This window comes from Dicentrarchus labrax, unplaced genomic scaffold (assembly GCF_905237075.1).
Source record: "Dicentrarchus labrax unplaced genomic scaffold, dlabrax2021, whole genome shotgun sequence".
In the NCBI taxonomy this organism is placed as follows: Eukaryota; Metazoa; Chordata; class Actinopteri; family Moronidae; genus Dicentrarchus; species Dicentrarchus labrax.
In genome coordinates, this window is record NW_026136712.1 from 8,997,111 (window position 1) to 9,020,913 (window position 23,803).

A 23,803-nucleotide genomic window follows, 5' to 3' on the forward strand; every position below is an offset into this window, starting at 1 on the left:
TTCACTAGCCATTTGACTGGTGGACAAAACAGTTAATTTTTCACTCTGTTTATGGCATCCATATGGTTTAAGTTACAAAGACAAACAACATTTGGACCATGATGACATACTTTGACACACATAAAATAAATGAGATACTGTGTATGCAAAGTTGACTTCTTGTTTAACTGGAGTAAAACTAATGAGGTGTACACAATATAAAGGGTTCTTCCCCCACTGGAGTATGCCCAGTATCAATTTCATGGTAGCAAATGGAAATCCCCCCAAAATATACTGAAAATGTATTTAATGATATAAGGATTATAGGAAGCTATGCCAGCTTAAGGACCAGATTCTGTTACCATAGCCCCTGCACGCACAAGTGTAAATTAAGATCGATGAAATAGGTCAAACTGTCTAATTCCCACTTCCATTCAAATTCAGGGCAAAGCTTCTTGGTCCACATACATTCAGACTGATCAGACTAATGTGAAAGTCCAGATGAGGGTCTCTCCTGGCTCTGCTAATCTCCCACAGTTTAACTGACAAACTGTTATCAGACTAGCTCCATTTGTTTACACTACACTACCTTCAAGGCCTTCAGCCCACAAGGCGGTTTGGATTATCTGCTCAGAAGCATACTGCATGTGTGTTTCAGCACTAGTATCATATAATAACTGATATGAGCCTCCGAGCTGCAGCCACCATGTGAGTAGTAATCCGGGTGAGACATGCAGCTGCACAGGTTCACTTCATTCAGCTTTATCACTAAATCACACATCAGGTCTGTGGCACTAAATGCTCTGAGGTCAATTTATTTTTACCGTCAATGACTGCTTTAATAATTACTGGTGAGTAATTATAGCCCAATGGGACATTTAGCCTCAAACTACTTATTGTCCTTAAAGTCACTTCCTCTCTTTATATTCTTCTGTTTTCTACACTGTAGTAAATCTAAAGTGATGTTTTTACTGCTATTTCTGCTACATCTATAATATTCCATGTCACTGCATATATATTTTCCACAATAACCATCATTTGTAGTGGTTTATCTCCTGTTGATCAATATATAACTCAAACATTGCTATAGGTACTTGTTTTTCTTTCTTTCTTTCTTTCTTTCTACATTTTAAGTAAACGGATGTAGATCTTGCCATGCCTGTGCTTCCATATGAAAGGCTGCCAGTCAGATATCTTATCAATTTCCACCAGTTTAAGGCTTCAGACGGCGCAACGAGATACAGCAACTTCAAAGCCTTGCAGCAAGACATCAAACACATGGAAAAGGTGCATGCATGGAATTGTAGTCTTTGGGGGGTTTTTTGGTTGTTGTTGGGTTTTTTTTGCCAGGACTTCAGTGTTTCTATACATGATTCTGTATTTCTGTGAAATGCTCCTTTATTGTCGGGTTTTAAATCATGACAACGCACTCTGCTTTTCTAGGTAGGTCTGCAAAAATAACCACAACATCCTGGCTCTAATGTCTCTGTGTGCCCTGACTCACACACATCCATCCATGCCGTCCATGGGGAAACCAAAAACAGCCTTACCGTGATTGTCTTCATCCATATTGATTGAAGCAGTGACAGTCCGGCAGAAGGTGGGTCCGGCTCAAACCTGTATGGTAATGTGTTTTTCTGAGTATTTTTCAACGGGACTGTCTTTGGCTTTTCCCTCGCTGACAGGCAGCCGGTGTGTTGACAGACGGAGGGGTGAAGTGGAAGAGATGTCAGCGTTGAAATGAATGGAAAAAAAGAAGCCGAGAGTCTGTGTGTGAATTAAAGGAAGGTCCTTAGATGTAGAAGGGCTGTTTTAAAGGTGTCTGCCCGCGGTGTGAGAGTACAGCGGCGGCGCTTCTCCCTCTCTGCTCCATCCTCAGCTGCTCAGTCTGCATTCACATTAGCTACACTGCAACCACCACCACGTCATCTGGCCCCGCCCCTGCTAACAACACCCCCACACCTACACTCTCACACACACACACACACACACACACACACACACACAGTCACTAAAAGTAGTTTAATTTAAACATATTGAATTTAACTGTAATGAACCCATAAAATATCCACTATGCTTAACAATTCACCTCCCCTCCACCATGGTGGTCACAAGATGATAAAATGCCCCTAGGGCGGCCTTCCAGTGGACAAAAGTGGTGGTTTTCAAAGTGGGGTCCAGGCACCGACAGGGAGGGACCCCAGTAAAAAGGGGGGAAAAAAAGAGAATTTTAACCTATATCACATTTTTGGAAGGTAAGAAAAAGGGTTGGCTGTTTTTATTGATTTTTAATTTCCATATACAGTTTGCATGCATACTTCAAATACAGTACCTAATGTATACACATGAGGACAATGTGCACATTTGCTGGCAGGCAAAAAAAGCACCCCAGAACTTTTAATTCACAGTGATCCCAGTTTGATGAATGAATAACAAGCATAAAAATAAAAAATAAATGACTCTGATGGGATTCCTTAAGACAAAATCGGCTAATGTGCATCTATTGTTTGGGTCACTGACATGAAAACATTTGAGAAGCCATGCTCTAGGGTACCGTTCCAGTGGAGGAAACATGATGCAGCGCCCTATAGGCTGCCATTATGTTAGAAAAGAGTGTGGATCACAACTTTCAGCATACAGCTGGTTTTCAGCCCTGCTCTCCAGACAGCCTGCATCCGCCACTGCCCCCAGGTTATTAAAACATAATTCCCAGAAGTAAAAAAAGAAACACAGAGGAAGTGTTCTCGTTGTTTTTTATACTGGCTGTGACCCTGGTCTGATGGAGGATGATTTTCAGTTCAGTTACAGAGTCCAATAGGTCATGTTGTAAATAAACATGTCGTAAATAAATTCCCAGTTTTAGCATTATCTAATCAACTTATTTGGAAGTTGAACATAAAGGTGAATGTTAATTATTACCCTGTCCGTCTTCAGTTTGATTCAGATGTTGATTTACAGCGTGTTTGACCATCCGTGTGTCTGGCCCTAACTTGTTCTGTTCTAATAATGTTGCCACACCCTTGGGATCAGGAGTAGACTGTTACTGTAATTGTTAGGAATAATGATGAAAGAACCTCATTAGATGTTTAAAAAGATTCACTGTGTATTCTGATAACTACCCCTGATTTTGTGGATTAATGGGTATCCAAGGAAGAATTTCTCGAAACAACCTCAAGTAGTGGCTGTTCTGGAGCTTTTTATCGTATCACACAACAAGGTCGAGAATGAACTTTCAGCCTCCATTTAGCATTAAGTAGTCAGAGCACATGCCAATACTTCATACACATGTGCCATTGTCATACTGGGTTTTCAAATATTTGCACACAACAGTGCCTCATTATTACCATCATCTCTCCAAGGTAAAGAAAAGCTCTATTAACCTCTGTGGGCTGAACTTCTGACCTCTGCTACATGATGTAGTGAGCTGTAGCCACCATCTTGTAAAGTCTTTATTTGAGTATTCAGTTTGTCATCTGTGAATGTAAACAACAACCAGAAACAGTAATAGATGAATAACTCTCAACTTTGTGCATTTATAATGTGGCATTTAAGTATTTATAATGAAGATGACAATAAAGTAATCAGTTTTCACTTGCACCAGCCACTAAGTAGATCCATCTGAAACTTACAGACTCTCTTTCAGCCTGTGTTTAGTTACTTTTTAAGGTCAGAGGACAGGCTCAGTCCGGGGTTAAACCTCTTAATCAATAATGTGAAGGTAACAGATAAGCATATGAAACATACCTTTGGTTTTATTGCAGATCAGATTGAGCTGTTTTTCCTCTTAAAGCTACTTGGACCATGCAATTAAATCACAATATTGCAAGTATGTACTGATTTAAAGTATTTGCTCATTTATGATCCACACCTTTGGTGAACTGCTTCTTATAAAAGGTTAAACTCTAAAAATCTACATAGAAGGCGTTTCTCTGATTCTGACCTCCTTCGTCCTCCCCACTTGTCTTTGTAGTGATGCAGGCATGACGACACCTTTGACAGCTCATGGCCAAAGGAGTCCTTACTGAGGTACTTCCTGTCTGTCCCTGCCCATGTGAGCTCATACTCACTGATGCTTTTCCAGGGAAGATCCTGGCCACACCAGCAGTGATGTACTGCGGGGAGGAATATGAAAGCAGGTTCTAGCGTGTTGTCCTGGGTTCAGGAAGGGAGTTGTGCTGAGGACTCATTGTGCAACTCTACAGGGGGACAATGGAAGTAACAGAAAAGGAAGCGATGTGATCATCATGCCCTCCTCCACCCTTACTATATTATGAAATCTGATCTGACCTGTGTGACTTTGCTACCAGAATGTACTGTAACTAAGTACGTTTGCTGAAGAACTACACCTAGTAGGTACAATTTTGAGGCACCTGTAGTTTACTTGAGTGTTTCCATTTTATTGCTACTTGTACTTAATCAGTGCTAATAATTATTGCCCCCCTTCAGTCTGGGTGCTTTCATTCTCAAAAGTGCAGTTATTTTGTAAAACGTCCTTCAAGCTAACATATTGTCACAAAATATTGTATCTGGTCTAAAGTCTTCTCTTGGAGATTGAACCTGAAATGTATTAATTTCCCATTTGGTTTGTTGCTGTCCGCTATGTGGAGCACAATAATTATTTTTGCAGTCTCCATCCCTGCTGCAATAGCTGCTATGCAATGACCCATTTTAGTGTTTTGTTAACTTAGTTTATCCAGTTGAGAAGTTATGACTCAATTTGGCAAGTTGTACACACATCATTACTCATCATCAGCTCTGTATTTTCACTTTCTATAGTGAAGTGTGTTAATTCTTCGGTTTTTCGGCTCATTTAAGTGGACTGCACATATATAGGGCCTTTGTAGCTCAAAGCACCTTTACCCTACATGTCAGCTTTCACTCATTCATACCCTAATAGCAGAGGCTGACATGCAAGGTGCCAAATGCTCATCAGAAATAGAAACTAATCCCGTTTACACACATTCACACAGCAGTTAGAGCAATTTGGGGTTCAGTATCTTAAGGTATCTCAATGACACCTCGACATGAAGTGAAAGGAGCCGGGGATAAAACCTGCAGTGTTCTGAACAATGGACAACCCGCTCTACCTCCTGAGCCACAACTGCCCCATTTATTCATTATTATTTTCTGCAAGTGGCAGACTGACGTAACTGTTGCATGTGTCCATTGTTTCATACACCAGGAATGACCTCAGTGTTCCTGGAATTAGTAAAGTATTAACAGACTCAATTTACACACATTTCCAATCAGTGCAAATTTTCTCTTTTTATTTTACCTTTATTTTACCAAGGTAGCAGCTGTACAAGATAACAGCATATTAAAATACAAGGTAATATACATTAATACAAAATAAAACAAAAAACTATCCATCACGACATTCTTTATGAAGCCCTTAAATTCATCAGTGGACATAAACGCGCCTAATTTTAGGTCTTTTTGCAGATTACTCTTATTATGTCCAAGCTTAGTAAGAAAATGCAGTCTTCCCCACATCTGTCAAAATTCGGGGTACTTTAAAAAACTTGGAGGAACGTAGTTGGTAACTACCAGAGCTTAGACGGAGAAGGGTACAGAGATATGCTGGAAGTAACACTAATGTTGCAATACGCCTAAAAATACACCTAACTTGTAAAATGAGTATTGGTTTATTGAAGTTATCTTTAAGTAAAACAAGAGACTAAGAATGGTAGATTGAACTCAGCCTCACTTGTTTGGTTGTCCTGAACTGATGTCGATGTCAAAGGTAGATTACTGCACATTATATATTTTTTATACATGCAATTTAGTACAGTATGTTCAGTTTATCAGTCTGTGATGGTCAAATGACCAAATGTCCAAAGAGTTGGCATCATTTATTTACCTTTAAATGTCACCTCAAAGAGCATTAGTCTTATGAGCTGGTCACATGTGAATGATACAAATACCGCTCTTTCTAGGAACATAAGTTTCTCACTTAAATGTCCTGCTCTAAATGGATAACAACATACTGTAAAACTCTTTCCTAAGATAGAATTAATGATCTCACATGTTTCTTTCCACTCAAAAGCTCTAGGCATAAACAAACAGACTCCACAGCATTGGTAGTTACAATTAATTTGCAGCCTGTCCCCATAAATTCCTCCTCACACACCCTCGGAGTCTCGCCTGCAGCCAGGAAGCACACTGAGTGGGTTTCACATGATGTCTTCATCTCTCTTTTTCTCTTCCAACGAGTACACAAAAAGTAAAAGGGAGTTTTGTGTCCAAGAAGAGAATGCTGTCAGTTTTGGGAATAATCCTGTGTTAAGTGCAGATATCCGGACCAGAACAGGAAGTAGCTCGATTTCCAGCTTCAGTGGAAAAAAAGGGTGGAGTCCAGCAAGAACTCTCTCCATCCTACAATGAAATTATTTCCCTCTAATCGATGAAACACTTAATTCATCTGCTGTTCACAATGTGCACAGTGTTTACTGGGACTAGGAACACTTGAAAATCAAGCATTTGTCTTCCAAATGAACCAAAGACATATGCCAGCAAGACAGAGTCAAACTGAGGATATCAAGTGAATTTCAAATATAAAAAGAACACAAAGAGCCAAGAGTCAGCCTTTGCTTGGCTCAAGGTGTCTTTGATTCATTTTTGACGCACAAACTTAGCCTCAGTCTGACATAATTGTTGCCTGCACTCTAATGTAGTTATATTTATTTCCCCCCATTTACAAGCCAGCAAAATGTTGCATGGATGCACTCCATATTTCACTGGAAGCGGGTTCCTACAAGGCAGCATATGTCATATTAGAACATCTCATATGCAGCGTCTGGGCATGGATGGACTGACCTCGAGCCCTTCTGAGTGGTCACAGAGGACCGTGTGCGTGTGCTGCAGTCTGATTACAGCACATATACACTCTGTATACATGCCATATGAGAACTATAGGTTTAGGCTGATTGATGTCAGTTGGCTGATATGTCTTTGTTGAGAATCAAAGTGGATAATCAGTCTTTACAGTGATATGATCGACGGAAATTCAGTCTATCATGCCTTATTGCACTTTAAAAATATACAATTAGGATGTACTTTGAACTATTTTATGTAATGCAGCCACAAGCCATGTACTTTCTGAGTATATGAAGTCTCACTTTATCTCCTCTGTGAAAAACATCTCAGTGTTTCTATCACACTTAAGATTATACCCCACGGCAAGAGCATCTAACAAGTTCTATGAGGTCCTTTCCCGGGTCCTGTATTTCCCAGATTTATATGGTACATAATGGGACATGACAAAGGGTCCTATGTTCCCTGGGTTGGGGTTTTGACCTGAGCACAAAAGATGGGTACATAGGACCCTAGAAATATAGGATGTTGGAAACATAGGACCTTGGGAACATAGACACACTCCCTTACAGCCATGCTGGTGGCTTAATGCTAACATCAGCAAGCTAACATGAATAAAATGAAAACTCTTAACATGCTGATGTAAAGCAGTTATACTGTTTATTATGTTCACCATCATAGTTTAGCGTATTAGCACTTGCTAATTAGTTTTTACAAAGTTATGACAATTCATCCTGAGGGGGAAAACAAACATCTGTACCAAATTTAATGGAAATCCATCCAGTACTTGTCGAGATATTTTACTCTGAGCCACAAAACTTCCCATAGACTAAAATGACATAAACTTCCTTATTAGTCTACAAAAACAGGTAGTGTACTGTTTTCCTTTCCACATGGATAAGTGGCCAAATGTAGAACATCACAATTTATGTTGAGATTTTTGCAATTTGGATGCAGTTTCCTCTGACAATAGATCCAGACCTGGATAACAGAACAGAAATGAGACGAGTACTTTCTGACTGGGGTCTTACTACGCTGATTAACATCAGTTGGCTGATATGTCTTTGTTGAAGATGATTTAACTATGCACTTTTTTATAGGGACAGCTGTAGAGCGGCAGGAAAGGAGGAAGCGAGAGAGGGGATGACACACAGCAAAAGGCCACAGGTCAGAGGCGAACCCATGGACACTTCAGCAAGGACTCTACCTGGTGAGCTATCACGACGCTCTCATTTTATTAACGTTATTAACTTCAAACATGATTCAGTTTACCATGCCTTCTCACAATTTAAAACAGAACTATTTTATGCAATGCAGTCACAAGACATGTACTTTCTGAGTATATGAAGTCTCACTTTATCTTGGCTGGGAAAAACATCTCAGTGATACTATCACATTTAAGATTATACCCCGTGGCAAGAGAATCCAAGTTCTACTCTCTGGTGGTTGTTGACAGATTTTTTTTTGGGAAAGACCGTGTGGGAGTGCAGGCACACCAAAAAAGTAAATTACAACAATTCATCTCAAAGAACAATAACTGGCATTCAGTACAGACAGAAACCCATGAAGATGTTCTGCCAGACAAACACACACTCTGCTATCAGTGTGGATGATTTCTGCAAAGCATCTCTTCAGAGTGGCTGACAGGCTCCCCCCCCCCCTTTCCTCCAATGGGCTCATCCAAAATTTTGTGTCCTAAACTTTTTTGTGCACTCATCGAGGAAATGACCTGCGCTGCATTGAACCGGATTCATCCAGTGCATCTCTTGGCTGCAGTTGTACGGCAGCAACGTTGCAAGCGAGTAACCTGCTTCATGACCCATGCTGTTATAATGAGATAAATGTTGAGCCACACAGCTACAGAGTTTCAGTCATCTGTATTGGAGTCTGATTTATTTTGATTCTCATTATTCAGTGTCTGCTCAGTCTTCCAATATTTGGCACGTAGTGAAATATTGGTTCCTTGAATAAAAGATCTTCGAGTTAAAGCAATAAAATAACATGCTGCATTAATCTGGACTCTGTTTAGCAATCAGGCTGCGTCAGCTACACTTGATTTATCACCTCTCGTGTTTTACAGAGGAAATCTACTGCTGGTAATTAAGGGTTCTTTTGAAAATGTAACCCAGTAATAAAGTCGACAGTTGTAGGAATAAATAGTCAAAGCTGGGACTCCAGAGGATAGCTCATTGTTGTAGAGTTCCTAAATCTTGTGAAAACCATCTGCAAGTGTCCCACGCACATTCCTGCTAATAAAAACACACGTAGTAATGTAACACACTTCCTTTCTCACAATGGCTGATAGAGTGGAGCAGGCGACGACAGTAAGGGACAGAAGAGAAAACTGGAGAAAGAGAAACACGCAGAAAATGAGAGGGAGGACAAAGGAAACACGTGGGACATCTTTCCATCTGGAAGCAAAGTACTGCCATTTGCCTGGAAACTTCCCATCACATCCACCACAGCAGCATGTGACTAACCTAACAGCTCTGATTGCAAAAATGACTCATGGTTGATTGTTAGACTATCATCAGAAAACAAATTGCTTTACAAATAGATAGGATTGGACACGAGACACAGAAGTCCCCGTTCATCTGATGACTTAAGCTCTGCGTATGCTGCATCTCGCTGTTAGGGCAGAGTGAGGACTTCTTCAAAAGTGTGGTTTATTTTTAGGGAGCTGCCCATCTGCTACCACTGGCTGGTAAACAAGATGCACAGGGCTGCCAGAAATCAACCTGAAGTAAGCTGCACATCCTCCTGTCGCAGCTCAATATGCAGTCAGCATCTAGAGCATCTACAAAGCTTTCAAATAAAAGGAATTATTTTGGTTGAATTGTTGTGTTGTACAGCTGCACATGCAGATTTAGTGCAGGGTATTTTTTGTAAATTTATGAGTGTATTTGTGAGTGTGTGAGAAGGTCCTTCATGGGTTCATTGGTGCAGCTGTGATATTAGAAAAACCCTGTTATGAAAGTCTGTTATCAGATCAGAATTGCACGTTCGCAGTGTCCTAATCAGACTCCCTTCTACGGAAAAGATTCTCTGAAAATCCATCAGATGTTACGGTTCGAGCTGCTGAATGATTCATAGCTTTGCTAGTTATCTTCAGGATCTTATTACCACAGTATATAGGCTCATATTGATCATATGGGAACTAAAGATAGCAGCAGCACAAATGCCAAAACCTTAGCTGGGCTCAGCCATCTGCATTATGTGCTCAGTTCAGCTGAAATGATGAAATCCAGAGAATAACCTGTGAATATTCTCATCCTTTAGCTTTCACTCCATTAGAAATGTTTACTCTCTCCACATTATGTGATGCAGGCATCCCGTGGACTCATGTTGTGAGTACTACCATTACAGAACACATTGTGGCATTTATAAATGCTGATTGCCTGCAGACTGTCAATCTGACTCCTATGCAAATGAGAGCACCATGACAAGGGTCATTAAATCTTGGTGATTATTTAGAGAGCTAATGGTTGAACACAATGATCCGATAAAATGACTCTCTGAACTGCAGTTTGAAGGAAGATGCATTTGCACTGAGGCTGCCTCAACAAAGCCTCACCAACAAAGTACTCTGTAACCGTAACTCTTGTTACTGTGACTTGTTAAAACCTTTTTCCTTCCACCTCTGATGTGAAGCTCTTGTACCAACCCTTCGTTCAAGCTGCTAAAGTTGTTGAGTTTCTGAGGAAAAAGAAGATTATTCACTCTTTTGTCGAGAGTTAGAGGAAGATTGATGTTGCTCTTGGTATCGATCTTCTCACCTGACTCTCAGAAAGAATATCTGAGTGAGTGAATTTCACAAAACGATGAACTATTCCTTTAAATGTGAAGCAACTTCATCAGATATAAATGCTGCATATTTAGGATATATTGTGCTGAAAGAGGACAGAATTAGTTGTAGAAAAAATAGCAAGAGGAACTAATGTGATACTACCCAGCAGTGATATGTTACTAACACTGTAGATCGATGGAGGGCTGATAAATGCAGCTAATTAGCGGTCTAATATGATCAACCTGTCTCATTCGAGACATACTAAACTCTAATATATGTTGGAGATGTATGAATACTGCCTCAGAGAGAAGATGTTCCCTTTAATGTCTTTTCTCAGTTTGACATCCTAATGTCCCGCAGTGTGACTCCACTGTGTTTTACAGCCTCCCTGATGTGCAGCAACAGGCCTGTTTATCCTTCATTAATCTCTCTCCTCTGCTTTTACTCCCCCACTTAATGGTGACGTTTATCCTATTAATGGGTTGTTTGCTGGGAAAATCCCTCAATAACATAATCCAGAGTCGAGGTTACTAATGCGTGTGTGTCCCTGTGTGTGTCCCTGTGTGTGTGTGTGTGTGCAGAGATGATGTTACATTGCATGGTTGCCATGGAGTCAGTGATTAATTGATGGAGAAATAAAACCATTACAAGGATGGTGGTTAAAGACTTTATGCAAGAGAGAAACTGAGAGATTCAGAAACAGAGTGTGCGCCTGTTGGGTGGTTTGGTGTTTTATATTTTTCAATAAAGATTTGGACAGTATCGTTTACTGAATTTACAGTAGTAAATTGTAACATGCTGCCCTCTGGTGTTCACATGTAAAACTGCAGAGTAAATGTTTTTGCAGTATTTATTTAATGTAAAAGTAAGAAGCATCTCAATAGTAGAAATATTCAGATATTATACTTACTATAAATATTTAACACTGCTTAGAAGGATGACTCTGCCTTAATATGACCAGAAACCAGACTTGATTGCAAGTAATTGTAATAATAAGGACAAATAAAGTTGATGCTTTTGTTCTGTTGTTAACACATCAGAGTCCGTTCTGCAGTTTGTTTGTAAACAAAGAACTGATGTACAGTCTTAAAATAAGTGTCCTTCACATTAACAAGTGCTCTACTTAAATATTTGAGGTACATTTAAGAGGAAACCATTATATTTACCTCTATATAACTCCAACAGGGGCTAGCCTACTGCATTGTAAGTACTTTTACTCAGTAGCGGAATATCACTAAGTACATTTACTTAAGTAAATGTTTTTCTTCTCATTATTTCAATTTAGTTTGAATCATTTTGAAGTTTAGACTAGTCACTATTCAGTTTTCAATATTTTCAGCTTCACAACAATCAATCGATAAAATAATCAGCAGATTAATCCCTGATGAAAATAATCATTAGTCGCAGTCTCAGACAACCAACTACAACAGAAACATCCTGCTGTTACATTTACATGCATCAGTAACAACACATGCAATAGTAGTAAGTACTGATCATACTAACATACTTTTAGTAATGTTTTCAATGCAAGACTTTTATTTGTAGTAGAGTACTTTTACTTTATTTAAGGCTCTGAATGCTTCCTTTTATATTCTAAGTAATCTTTGTTGTCAGTATGTGCTTTTACATAATATTTCTACATCGTTGTACTGCAAATTCTACTTAGGAAAAAGTATCTGAGTATGTTTTTCCATCCCTTGTCAGCTGGCTGTTGCTCGGAGGTTGCAGTTCACCACTACGACCAGTGGGTGGCAGTGTTTGGCCGTCCTGCTCCGACCGGATGTGACTAGCAGGGATCTCGGAGCTGCAGCTTCCAAACTGTGGGCGTTCCCCCCCCCCCAATCTTGACTCCAGAGTTTTTTTTTTCCTGGGTGTTGCCTGCCTGGATTACAACTTTAGAGTTTCACCGGGTGTTGCTGAGCAAGAGTGGGAGCAAGCCGGATATTTCGCGTAACGAAACAACAAATTGAACTTTTGTTGTGTTTTGGAAGCCGCTCTCGAGGACCGTCTCACGTTGTTTACGTTGTACTTTAAAAGCGACTCGGTTTATTGTAGCCGCCGTTAGCTACCTAAAAGCTAACCGAGCTAGAGCTGCCGTAACGCTGACTGCTTGTAGCGAGAGAGCCGTCCGATGCAGGCCATTAAGTGTGTGGTGGTGGGGGACGGGTGAGTGAAACCATCTTTTTTTCTTTTGTTTGTTTTGGTTTTTTTTACCTGCTAACGTTTCTCAGTTCGCCTCAAACGGTGCCGGTTGAAAGCTAACCGTTGTAGCCGTTGACCCAGTTACACCAACAGTTGGCTAACGGCTAACGAGCCTCAGATAAACGTGCCAAGTTGAGCGACAGCTGTTGTTGTGCGGCTCTGCAGTCCAGCTGGGTCAGACAGATTTATCGACCTGCTCCGGTTAGGTGTGACTGATCGGGTCGTTTATTAGACATGACGCAGGCTGCCATGTCGACAGCTATAAGCTAAGCTACTTGATAGCTCATGGAAGTTTTTAAGATTTTGCTTTTTGGATTGATTTCTTATCAGCTCTTAAATGTGTTATCCATTAACAGCCACGTAAGGCCGTGGCACAGCTTATTCATTTAATGTTTTTATTGTTTGGACTATGAAGTTTACAATAAAGTGCCGCCAACAATTATAACCCAGTTATTTTTAAAATTTGCTGTAGACCTAGTCTGACCTATATATGTACTTAATAACCCAAATAATCCAGTCCCTGTTGACGCAAAGCTTCACATTTATAGCCAGCACATGTTTAGTATTTTTACTTGATTGATTTGACTTAAAAGAAGTCTGTTTATATTTATGATAAACCAAAACTTACAAAATCTCTCTTCACCATTTTCTTTCCTCAAAAGTTTTAGAAAATATTAGAAATTCTTAAATAATAAAAGCAATGTGTTGCTTCTATAAAGCAAAACTGAAGAATAAAAATGTGTCTTCATAGAGAAGATCAACTAATGTCTGAACTTGGTTTATTTCAAACCCTAATTTAAACACTGTAATACTATAACTGATTTTTTTATTTCTAGTTGGACAATTTTATCTTTATAAGACAAACTTGTCATCATTTTCAGGTAGTAGTTTTGATCTTTGGCAGATGATATGGATGAGAGTTAATCATGCCCTTCTGGCATATGATGCATGCAGACAGGTATTAGTACTTGTTTGGATTTATACCTGATCAGATTTAGTTAATACCGTAAACCATTTTTCAGCTCAACCACAGATACTGTCTCAAATAATTTTTCTAATATACTGTCACACCCCTCCCATTTCATCCCATAGAGAGAAACTGCTTTCTAGGACAGCAGTACATTTAAAGTAGTTGGTCCGTCTATTGAGTGCTACTCTAAGACGTTGTTATTTTTGAGGCTGTGGTGATGTACAACATTTTTCCAGCTCTCCTGAGGTGTTATTGTTTCTGGGTGCATATCCTGTGTCTGTTAATGGGTACATATATTTATTGGACATGGACAATAGTACAGCACTGCAGACGCCCAGTCCGGAAAACCCCTCTATAGAAGCTAAAAGCTTAATTTAAGTGATGACAACTCTTCAAATCAGGCAACACAGTTTAAACTGGGCATGCTTCACTTGTCATGCAAGACAGGTGAAACATACTACATTATGTATACTGTAAAATTCACATGTTGTTGCCTCAATTGCACTGAAGAATGAACTGTAATCAACAAAACTGTGAGAATGAATCAGTCTGTAATCTCCACATGTCATCATTGTATTTTCTCTGTCAATCTTTCCTCCTCTCCTTCTTCTCCTAGTGCTGTGGGTAAAACATGCCTGCTCATCAGCTACACTACCAATGCCTTCCCTGGGGAGTACATCCCCACAGTGTAAGTAACACACACACAGACACACCACTAATGAAAAGCTGTGACATGGAGATGATCAGCAAATGGAAATGTGTTGAGGTTTAGATGATGGAGCTAGCCCACCAGTGTGATGGGAAGATAATAGGCATATTTTGATATGGCAAATGTGTAGAGAAATGTATTAATATCTGTTCACCATATTCTATATTACACTGTTGTACATTACAGTATGCTTACTTTAGAACCTAATCTCCACCTGTCTTTCTACAGCTTTGACAACTACTCTGCCAATGTGATGGTTGATGGGAAACCAGTGAACCTGGGCCTGTGGGATACAGCAGGACAGGAGGACTACGACAGGCTCAGGCCTCTGTCCTACCCACAGACAGTATGTATATGTGAACGCATTCACACGTAACAACTGCTTGTCTCAGACTACTGCCGTACATAGACTAGTATCAGCCAGACAATGTCAGCATGGACACTGTTTTCACTTTGCCCGCATTGATTCTGAGTTATTCACTGGGCTGTAATGCTTAAGACAGTGTCTTTGCACTCAGCAGAGTAGAGCCTTGTATCCACAGTACCTATACACTGTCTGGAGGACGGCTGGAGGAAGTGAAAGGGAGCTCTTGTTTGCACTCTTTGTCCTTCCAACAAACTGGCCTCTGTGCCAAAGACTCACAGGGAGCTGAAAGTGGGAGTCAGTTTGTATTTAACCTACAGAATCCAGACTGGTCTGGTTTTGTGAACTCTCATGTCTGAACATTTGGAGTCTATTAAGTCAGTATTGTATTGGGATCAGTTTATCTTCAAGATCATAGTGTTGGTTAATTTAAATGTGGCAATGCTTGTTATTCTTGTCCCAGGTGCAACAACTGTTTTTTAATGTTCTATTGAATTAATGTTATTGTCTTTTCCCTCCTCAGGATGTGTTTCTGATCTGCTTTTCACTAGTCAGTCCAGCCTCCTTTGAAAACGTCCGTGCCAAGGTGAGAACAACCTGCTCTTTATCTCGCCAGTTTGGAAGGTTTTAACATGAAATTTCATGGTCAGATCAGCTTGAATGCAAGAATAATTTATTAGGTTGGGACCGAGAATTTTTGACACAACTCTAAAACTAACAGAGATAGAAATTTGATTTTAAATCCTAAAGTAATCCTAAATCCTAAAATCAACTTAAATTACACAATCACTCAGAGAACTTGATTATTGATTCTTGTCATAATTTCATGGTCCCCTAATCTATAACAAAACATTTCTGAATTTTATGAAAATGAAATCGTATTTCCAGGCTAAAACTAACTCTTAATGTCGGTCACCTGGAAATACACATTGGCCTTTGTTTTATAAAACATCTTATGTCTTACAGCATATGGGACATTGTATTGCTTTATGAAAAGGTCAGGTTTTTTTCATTTATTGTAGAGACACTCCTGAAGTAATAGTTAAATTGAAGGAGATTATTTGGGGTTCAGTTCTGTTTGTATCCTCTTGTTGCTCCCGAGTGCCTCAAAGGTCACAACATGTTGAATTTGGAGAAGAACCAGCAAATTCTTTTAGCAACCCACCCACATTCCACACCGTCTGCCATGCCGTCCATTTGCATCCTGCAACCTCTGACTCTGTCCTCTTCTCTCCTCCCCCAGTGGTACCCTGAGGTGAGACACCACTGCCCCAACACGCCCATCATCCTGGTTGGGACCAAGTTGGACCTGAGAGACGACAAGGACACTATCGAAAAACTGAAGGAGAAGAAACTCTCCCCCATTATCTACCCTCAGGGCTTGGCTATGGCTAAAGAAATAAGTAAGTTGTAACAGTACGCATACACTGATAAAATGTTTAAATAATATTAATTTCTGTTAAGGTTTCAAATTGAAAGAACATGGATAGTTTTCTAAACCCATTTGGATTATATACTATTAAGTTTAGCAATAAAAGAGTAGAGGACATAGTCTGTCAGATTTTTTTCTTATTACAACATCATGCAAATTAAATTAGTTCCATACATGTATGGTTGTGCTGAGATAATCTGAAAAGGTATTAAAGGACCTAAAATCCCTACAATATCTTAAATAAAACAACATGTTGTTTACCATTGTTATTATTGTACTTTTGATAACATTTAATATTAGATTTGCACATAACAATCTGCCATTAATTGTAAAACTTTAGAAGAACTTGTGAATGGAACCAGTAATTAGTTTAATTTCCTAACACTGTATTACATGACATGTTTGTTTCAGTTGTTGCATACGACAGAAGGTTGCATGAGGTTCTCTTTTAATGTAATAATTTCTAGTTTTCTACCACTGTATTATTGGATAAGGTGGTTGTGAAAGCATTTGTTTGCTCATTTTGGTTGTTAAATTCATTTAGATCCATTTCTACCTCCCATTTAGAGGATATTAAAAAGCCATATTTGTTTTGAAACCATACATAGTCTAGACTGTTTAAAGATTTTGTTTTGGCTTTTACCGTGTTCAGTCATACTCACCTCAGACAAGCTCATATATAATTATTAAATCTTTTTCAGACTGTATTAGAATGCCATGCAAACATAAACAAGGTGGTTAGCTGACGTGTGTCTCCGCTTTTCCGGTTTCCCTCTCCTCTGCCCCGCCAGGTTCAGTGAAGTATCTGGAGTGCTCAGCTTTGACGCAGCGCGGCCTCAAGACGGTGTTTGACGAAGCCATCAGGGCGGTCCTGTGCCCCCCACCCATCAAGAAGAGGAAGAGGAAGTGCAGAATATTGTAATGGAGAACCACAGGGAGTAGAAAATATGGTTGCAGTCAGAACTCGCCTACTCAGAGGGAAGAGGATTATGGCTGGGTTCCCCAAATATCTATTCACCCCCTGTGTCCTTGCTTACATAGAAGCTCTGGTAGATCAGACTTCCATCTGAAAGAACTTCACAGAATTAAGCAGCACAGGTTTTCTGTCTGATCTCGTGTCTGGTTGCTTACATCTGTGTAGTCCTTTCAGATTGACAGGAATGAAGTGACTTTGCGAAGGCCTTGGGGAAGTTGGGGGGGGGTTGATTTGTGATCTCGGGTGATGAAGGAGAAAGAGGGAGGATTTTACAAAAACAAACATTCTTGTTATTTTTCTCAGACATTGTGATGAAACACTACATGAACTCGATTTTATCACAAAATTACCGTAGATCTAACTCCATAAGAGAAGGAGGTCCTGCACTGCACTCTTTTCCCTACACACTAAGAGATTCCTGCTGCCTTGATGAAATTTTACTTTATGACAAAAAATGTTTTTTTAGAAGCTCTAATTTCTCCTTTTTTCATTGTCAGTCTCTTGTCAGCTGTGGTTGACGGACCGTTTTGTTTACATGTGTCATCTGACTAGACTGAGGTGTTGCCAAAACTCAGTCCACGGTCATCGCTTTGTAGTACATCCACGAACACTAAAATGTTTAATTTTGTTTTTAATCTGTACAGGATACCATCATGCAGTCACGTAGAAACGGTTTAACTCCTAAATGACGTAATAATTGTCGTAGCAGCTGCTAAGAGAAGTAGTAATTACTTTAAAACAGTCTCTGCTAGATATTTAACACGTAATTATCTTGTTTTGTTCCTAAACGCTTTCTAGTTGAATCCATTGCTCACTTCTCACTACGTGTTAAGTGAACACTCAGTATTTTATGACTGACTGTCGGGCATGTGAAGGTGCAGTGCAGCCAATGCTGTGCTGGTTCATTCTCAGTGTATCTGTAAAGGTTATATCATTTCATTCTCACTGAATGTATGCTCAGAAAGTGCTTTGGATAGTCAGGCTTTTATTCTCAATATATGATGTTCATAGTGCTATCATGATGGTGCGTAACCATATCTTTTTGACCCCATCTATTACTGTGTTTTATGAAGTCTATGAGCCAGTGTATTAGCACTCGAAGGTTGCAACAACTGATTTTAACGTCTCTGTTGTATAATATGACCATAAGAAGTAACATTTCAGCAAATTCATTTTATTTTAAAATGAGCAATGATCAAATTGCATGGTTGCCAGGGGAACCGCTGTAAATCTGGACTCATTTTATCAGTGTTTCAATAGTGCAGTGGAAGTGGACACTTTGATTAATTTCTTGCTAAATGGTTTCATTTCCACATAGTAATATGGTGATTTCTTTTTTTTAAAAAGCAAATAAACTCATTGAAAAAGCTTTTTTGTATTTTATATCTTCTGTTCAAGCATTTCTTAAACTGTTTTGGGAACGTATATAAAACAGAATCTAATGATCTTCCTCTCATTGTTGTTTAGTGTATAAAATGTGATGTCTATAAAATCTAAAAATAGTGAAACATTTCCATCACTCTGTCTTCAAGGTGATTGTTTTCATCTGACCAACAGGATCAAATGCAAAGACGGAAGCAAATCCTCACATTTGAAAATCTGGAACCAGCTAATGTGTTTTCAGTGACACAACATTTTGGATAGAAACATCAGTTGGTCAACAACTTCCTGTAGCACCACCAGCAGGATTTGAAAAACACTTTTAATGACAAAAACCAAAAAACGTGAGACATTCCCATGTAAGTTGTGTTTGGTGCTCATTAGGGAATGTTAGCATGCAAACACACTACAGTGGTGAACATGGTCAACATAACATAAGCATTTAGCTCAAAGCTTTGCCGTGCCTAAGTACAGCCTCACAGAGTTGCTAGCACTTCTGTAATCGCTGTTAACTTTGTTAAATTACTTAAACAAAACGATTATTTTCTGTTGATTGACTATGCAATTAATCAACATTAAATATACAGCTCTAAGGCAAGATTGCCTTTGGACATTTTGGCAGGTTTATCAGGTTATAGAGCAGGGGGTTAATTTTATTAGGGTGGATAAAATAAAGTAAAATCCATTTCATCATTTTCATATATTTCATATCATTTTCTGTCCTTTCTTCTATTGCCTTGATCTTGATTAGCTTGTGTACAGTACAGGTCAGGTTGAAATACATGGCCTCTTCATGGTAGGCTGGCTTTGGCTTTCCATTGGTCAAATACCAGCTGAGCTGACACTGCATCTTCAACTCCCATTCCTGTAAAAACAAGTCACGGTTACTCGTAATACCATGAAGGAATAAATAGATTTTTAATTTATTTTTTTTAATTAATTAATAATTTTTTTATGTACTGAATTGGAAAAATTGAGTACTTTCCACATTACAAAGGGTTACCTCACCAATAGGGCTTACCAAGGGATTTGAACACGGTTGTCTTGTCTCTGTGGGCAGGTTTTACCCCGTTAATAACATCTCCAAGCTCTGCAAACACCTCCGCCTGGAAACGAGATCCACAATCACATTATCTACACATATTCTGCAAAGGGAGCCAGTAACGCGCACCTCGGTCCTCTTATCAAGCCGGTCAGGAAACACAGTAACAGACCGACCCCAGAGAGGATGATGTCACCGGACTCGGCCATTGCTCCCTCTCTGCTGTCAGTGTACACCACCGCCTCCTTCATCAACACGTCGTCCAGCTCCCGCCAGTTTGGCCTGCAGGCTCCCACCGCTGCTCAGCAACAGCAGAGAAACACATTGGGAAATAACAATTCACAGTATGTTTCTTACTCCACCAGCCTTAATATCAAATAAGTTAAATTCTGACTGATTTCCAGGGTTCAGATCTGAAAAATCTCACATCTTTAATTCACCTGCCACATGGGCTCCTGGTTTGACCCACTGACCAAAGAGTACTGGCTCTGTACATCTGGTTACTGTCACTATGGCGTCCGCTCCCCTCACGGCCTCCTCCACTGAGGCACATACCGTCACCGGACCGCTGACAGAACGGCAAAACCCCTCCGCACTCTGTCTTGTGCGGCTCCACACGCGTATCTGTGGCGTAGAGTGTGAAAAACCAAACTTTATATGTTTATAAAACAATCACAAGACCAATTTTAAGTAGCAATCGATGAGAAAGTCAAGAATTAGGACAGAACTGTGAGCATGCTTTCTTACCAAGAGTTAGATGAGAAGATTGATACCTTTAAGGTAAATTAAGCTAAAGTAGAAAATCTTAAGGTTTTTGTGTATATTGGGGACAGTCTTTTTGTCCACAGTTGTACCCTCTGTTTTATATTACAATATAAAAACAGTTTGGTTCCTGACTTGTTGTGTTAGGAAACATTGTGCTTATCAAACATTGTGCCATAAACCGATAAATGCTGGCTTTCTGTTCATACATTTACAAGATATTTGTTGTAATCGTACCTCTTTGAATGAAAACATTTCTGTGAAGACATTGTAATGACTCAGAGCCTGTAGGCCACTTCCCAAGATGGTCAGCACCTCTGCTTCAGGACGCATCAGCAGCTGCGTGACAAAAACACACCAGGAAAGACCCAAGTTAGTACAGCAGAGCAGGTTAGAGAGCAGGGCCGGGGGGGGGGGGGGGGGGGGGGGCCCGGGTCCAAATGTTTTCTCAAAAGCAATGAATCTTTTAGATTTTAATTAACTTCAACTTTGTGTTGGAGAAAAGAGAGGCTCATCAATTAGTTTGACACAGGCCTTAAAATTTACCCATGCACCTATGGACGGCTCCAAATTTTCAACCCTCTTATGTTATCGAGAGATTTCATCATTTCATCGATAAAATACAACTACTGCAGCAAGTAACTCACTGTCGCTATTCTCACTTTATATTTTAGGAGCGCTACAAATGCTCCCCTCCAAGAAAAACCTGAAAAGCCCGCAGTTAAAACGTAAATACAGAGAGTCGTTGCTATGGAGACGACACACTACAATAGATTTTAAGGTGATTATCTTAACTCGCTCAAAAAATAATGCAAATAGCTTCCATATAAAGGGGGGGAAAAGCTATTTTACATCATCTGGCTCCTGAAACAGGGAATGTGAATGGACCTCCAGGGTAAATCCCCCCCCACCCCACCCCTGGCCCACAAACAACTTGAGTCCGCCACTGGAACAGATGTTTAATCCATGTAAAAGTACCTTAGCAGAGATGGCCGAGACTGCAGCTGTCCTCATGCCTGTGATGACTTCTCCATCCATGACCTGCAGGTTGGAAACATGTCATGAATTGGCCTGTGTGGGTGCAGTGCTGTGCCAGAGTTCATCTGTGCATGCATTAGTCTCACTCACAGCCTTGACGTTCCCATACTCTGGATCCAGCAGCATCACTGTGGCTTTCGTGGCTGGCAAAGTTGAACCTTCCTCCCTCTTGTAGAAACACACAAACTTTGTGCACAGGACTCCGTCGTTCTCCATGTATGTAGGCATCACTCCCAGGAAGCTGTAAGAGTGAAGGAGCGTGTGCAGTGAAGTTAGTTATGGCTCTTACGCACAGGGTTCATTTTGGATTCATCAATGAATCACTGACAAATAAGCAGTTTCTTTTCAATGGCTTCCCTGTCATGTGACCAAATCACTAAAAATCAATGCCGAATTATATTACTACACTCTACAAGTAGGACAAACCTCCTTGTATCACTCTTCAATGTTTCCTATCTTTTATATTAATATTTATATGGAACATTTAAAACATATATTATTATTACGGACGGAGGTGAAGGGAGCCAACCGCCCTTTGCCAAAACTGTCTGCAACCGAGGATGTGGCTGGATCCGGAGTGAATATGTGTCGAGGGTCCACCTTAAAACTAACTTCACCTCGGGATCAGACCGCAATAAACAGATTGTTAATGTTTCATCTGATAATAAGTACAGTTGTAGTCCAGAGCAGGCCTACCCGCTGTGTTTCTGAAGGGGCACTGTGGTGCGCACAGGCTGGATCACCTCCGCGCTGTCCCGCCTGGAGAATTTCCCCAAAGCTTCCTCCAGACGGGGGGTCAGCTCTCTGTACTGCAACAGCTGCTCCACCTCATTCCTCCATATGATAACTGGGGGTCCAGCCATTATGACTTCTGCGGTTCTCGTGTGTAACTGGAGTTTTATGATTGGTCCAAAGTTCGAGTCGCTGACTGAGTGTCCGAGGTGCATTCAAGAGCCGCAGTAAGGCTCTTAAGACACTGTTGGTTAGAGGAGAGGGTTGCATAGACATGAGAGAGTGGTTTCTACCTGATAGTACAATTTAAATAAATAAATCTTAATAAAGGATGGATGCAGGGTGAATAGATGGACATGGTATACATTTTTAAACTTTAAGAACACATTAGAGTAACCAAAAGGTGTGTCTTTTTAATACTGGATGGTAATAAAGTCGAGCAGTGTTGGAATAAAAATGACTACAAGTAAAAAGTATTATAAAGGAAATAACTAATTATAAGAATTAGAAATAATTACAATTGCCCCCTGTCAGTGTTACATAGACTATATTTATGCAGTACTGTGCATACACTTTTGAGGGACTTTAGTTACAACTTAACAGATTTTACTTAAAAAACATGTAATAAACTATACAACATAAATCAGTGCTGAAGATTAAACAAGTGGTTCTCAACATCTTACCAAAAAAATAAAACACACATAAAAAACAGCACCTAGCTAGGGCCTTTTGTCTGATGGGTTCATTTTACAAACTGTTTGAGATGAGGTAAATGTGTGAGGCAATTCACAATAGGCCTTATTTCAAAAGCAAAGATTTGAGGAGAATAAAAACGATGAATATACACCAATCAGCCATGACATTATGACCACTGACACTGAAGTGAATAACACTGATTATCAGCAAGTGAACATTTTGTCCTCAAGTTGATGTGTTAAAAGCAGGAAAAATGGAAGAATGAAGATTTGAGCAACATTGACAAAGGTGAAATTGTGATGGCTAGACGACTGGGTCAGACCATCAGTACCTATCAAAAATGGTCCAAGGAAGGAAAAGCAGTGAACCAGAGACAGGGTCATTGATGCACGTGGGGAGTGAAGGCTGGCCCGTGTGATCAGATCCAACAGTCGAGCTGCTGTAACTCAAACTGCTGAAACAGTTAATGCTGGTTCTGATAGAAATGTGTCAGAACACACAGTGCATCACAGTTTGCTGTGTATGGCTGGTTGGTGTATATTTGTAAAGCAGAACTTCATTTTTTTCATCTTACCTTCTCCATAAACATCTCAGAACATCCCAAATTCATTTGAAAACCTTCAGAAGGGGCCTGACTCCTACACCAACTTGGCTGGATGTAACTACCTAACTATATGTACCATACTAGCTCCACCTGAACCAACTACAGCAGTAACATGCATCAGTATTAACAGTCTATGTCCTGTTTTTCTGCAGATTTAATAGTTGTTTTCGTACTTTAAGCAGGTTTACATGTTGCTGATAATACTTATGTACTTTTAAGTATTATTTTGAATTATGTTTACTTGCAGTGGAGTGTTTCAATGTTACTTTTAGTATCTGTACCTCTGATGTATGCCTATCACATCACTATCATTAATG

General features: G+C 39.8%; 3 protein-coding genes across 3 annotated transcripts in view; 1 reads left to right on the plus strand and 2 right to left on the minus strand.

The window, feature by feature from the left end:
- Window positions 1–1,876, minus strand: part of LOC127373351 (cytohesin-3) — a 31,558-nt gene extending 29,682 nt beyond the window's left edge. The window contains exon 1 of the mRNA XM_051417765.1: window positions 1,530–1,876. Coding sequence (XP_051273725.1) covers window positions 1,530–1,548 — 19 coding nt within the window. The 5' untranslated portion in view covers window positions 1,549–1,876. The remainder of the gene's footprint in view (window positions 1–1,529) is intronic.
- A 10,550-nt stretch (window positions 1,877–12,426) lies between these two features.
- Window positions 12,427–18,601, plus strand: LOC127373356 (ras-related C3 botulinum toxin substrate 1). The gene is made up of 6 exons (XM_051417772.1): window positions 12,427–12,745; window positions 14,368–14,439; window positions 14,689–14,806; window positions 15,348–15,410; window positions 16,068–16,227; window positions 17,048–18,601. Exons 1-6 carry the CDS (start codon window positions 12,711–12,713, stop codon window positions 17,176–17,178), a joined length of 579 nt encoding a protein of 192 aa, XP_051273732.1. The 5' UTR covers window positions 12,427–12,710; the 3' UTR covers window positions 17,179–18,601.
- A 315-nt stretch (window positions 18,602–18,916) lies between these two features.
- On the minus strand, window positions 18,917–22,373 carry crym (crystallin, mu). The gene is made up of 8 exons (XM_051417768.1): window positions 22,151–22,373; window positions 21,545–21,695; window positions 21,395–21,457; window positions 20,654–20,755; window positions 20,095–20,278; window positions 19,831–19,952; window positions 19,634–19,718; window positions 18,917–19,477 (listed from the first exon to the last, which is right to left on the minus strand). Exons 1-8 carry the CDS (start codon window positions 22,315–22,317, stop codon window positions 19,404–19,406), a joined length of 948 nt encoding a protein of 315 aa, XP_051273728.1. The 5' UTR covers window positions 22,318–22,373; the 3' UTR covers window positions 18,917–19,403.
- Window positions 22,374–23,803: the final 1,430 nt, after the last annotated feature.

Bases quoted from the DNA above. Each gene is read 5' to 3' on its own strand.
- LOC127373356 (XM_051417772.1), top strand. From the start codon at position 12,711: ATGCAGGCCATTAAGTGTGTGGTGGTGGGGGACGG. The intron at 14,440-14,688 runs GTAAGTAACACA...GTCTTTCTACAG, and splicing joins GGGGAGTACATCCCCACAGT to CTTTGACAACTACTCTGCCA. The intron at 16,228-17,047 runs GTAAGTTGTAAC...CTGCCCCGCCAG, and splicing joins GGCTATGGCTAAAGAAATAA to GTTCAGTGAAGTATCTGGAG.
- crym (XM_051417768.1), bottom strand. From the start codon at position 22,317: ATGGCTGGACCCCCAGTTATCATATGGAGGAATGAGGTGGAGCAGCTG. The intron at 21,458-21,544 runs GTGAGTGAGACT...TCCAACCTGCAG, and splicing joins AGTATGGGAACGTCAAGGCT to GTCATGGATGGAGAAGTCAT. The intron at 20,756-21,394 runs GTACTTTTACAT...TTTGTCACGCAG, and splicing joins TCTCGGCCATCTCTGCTAAG to CTGCTGATGCGTCCTGAAGC.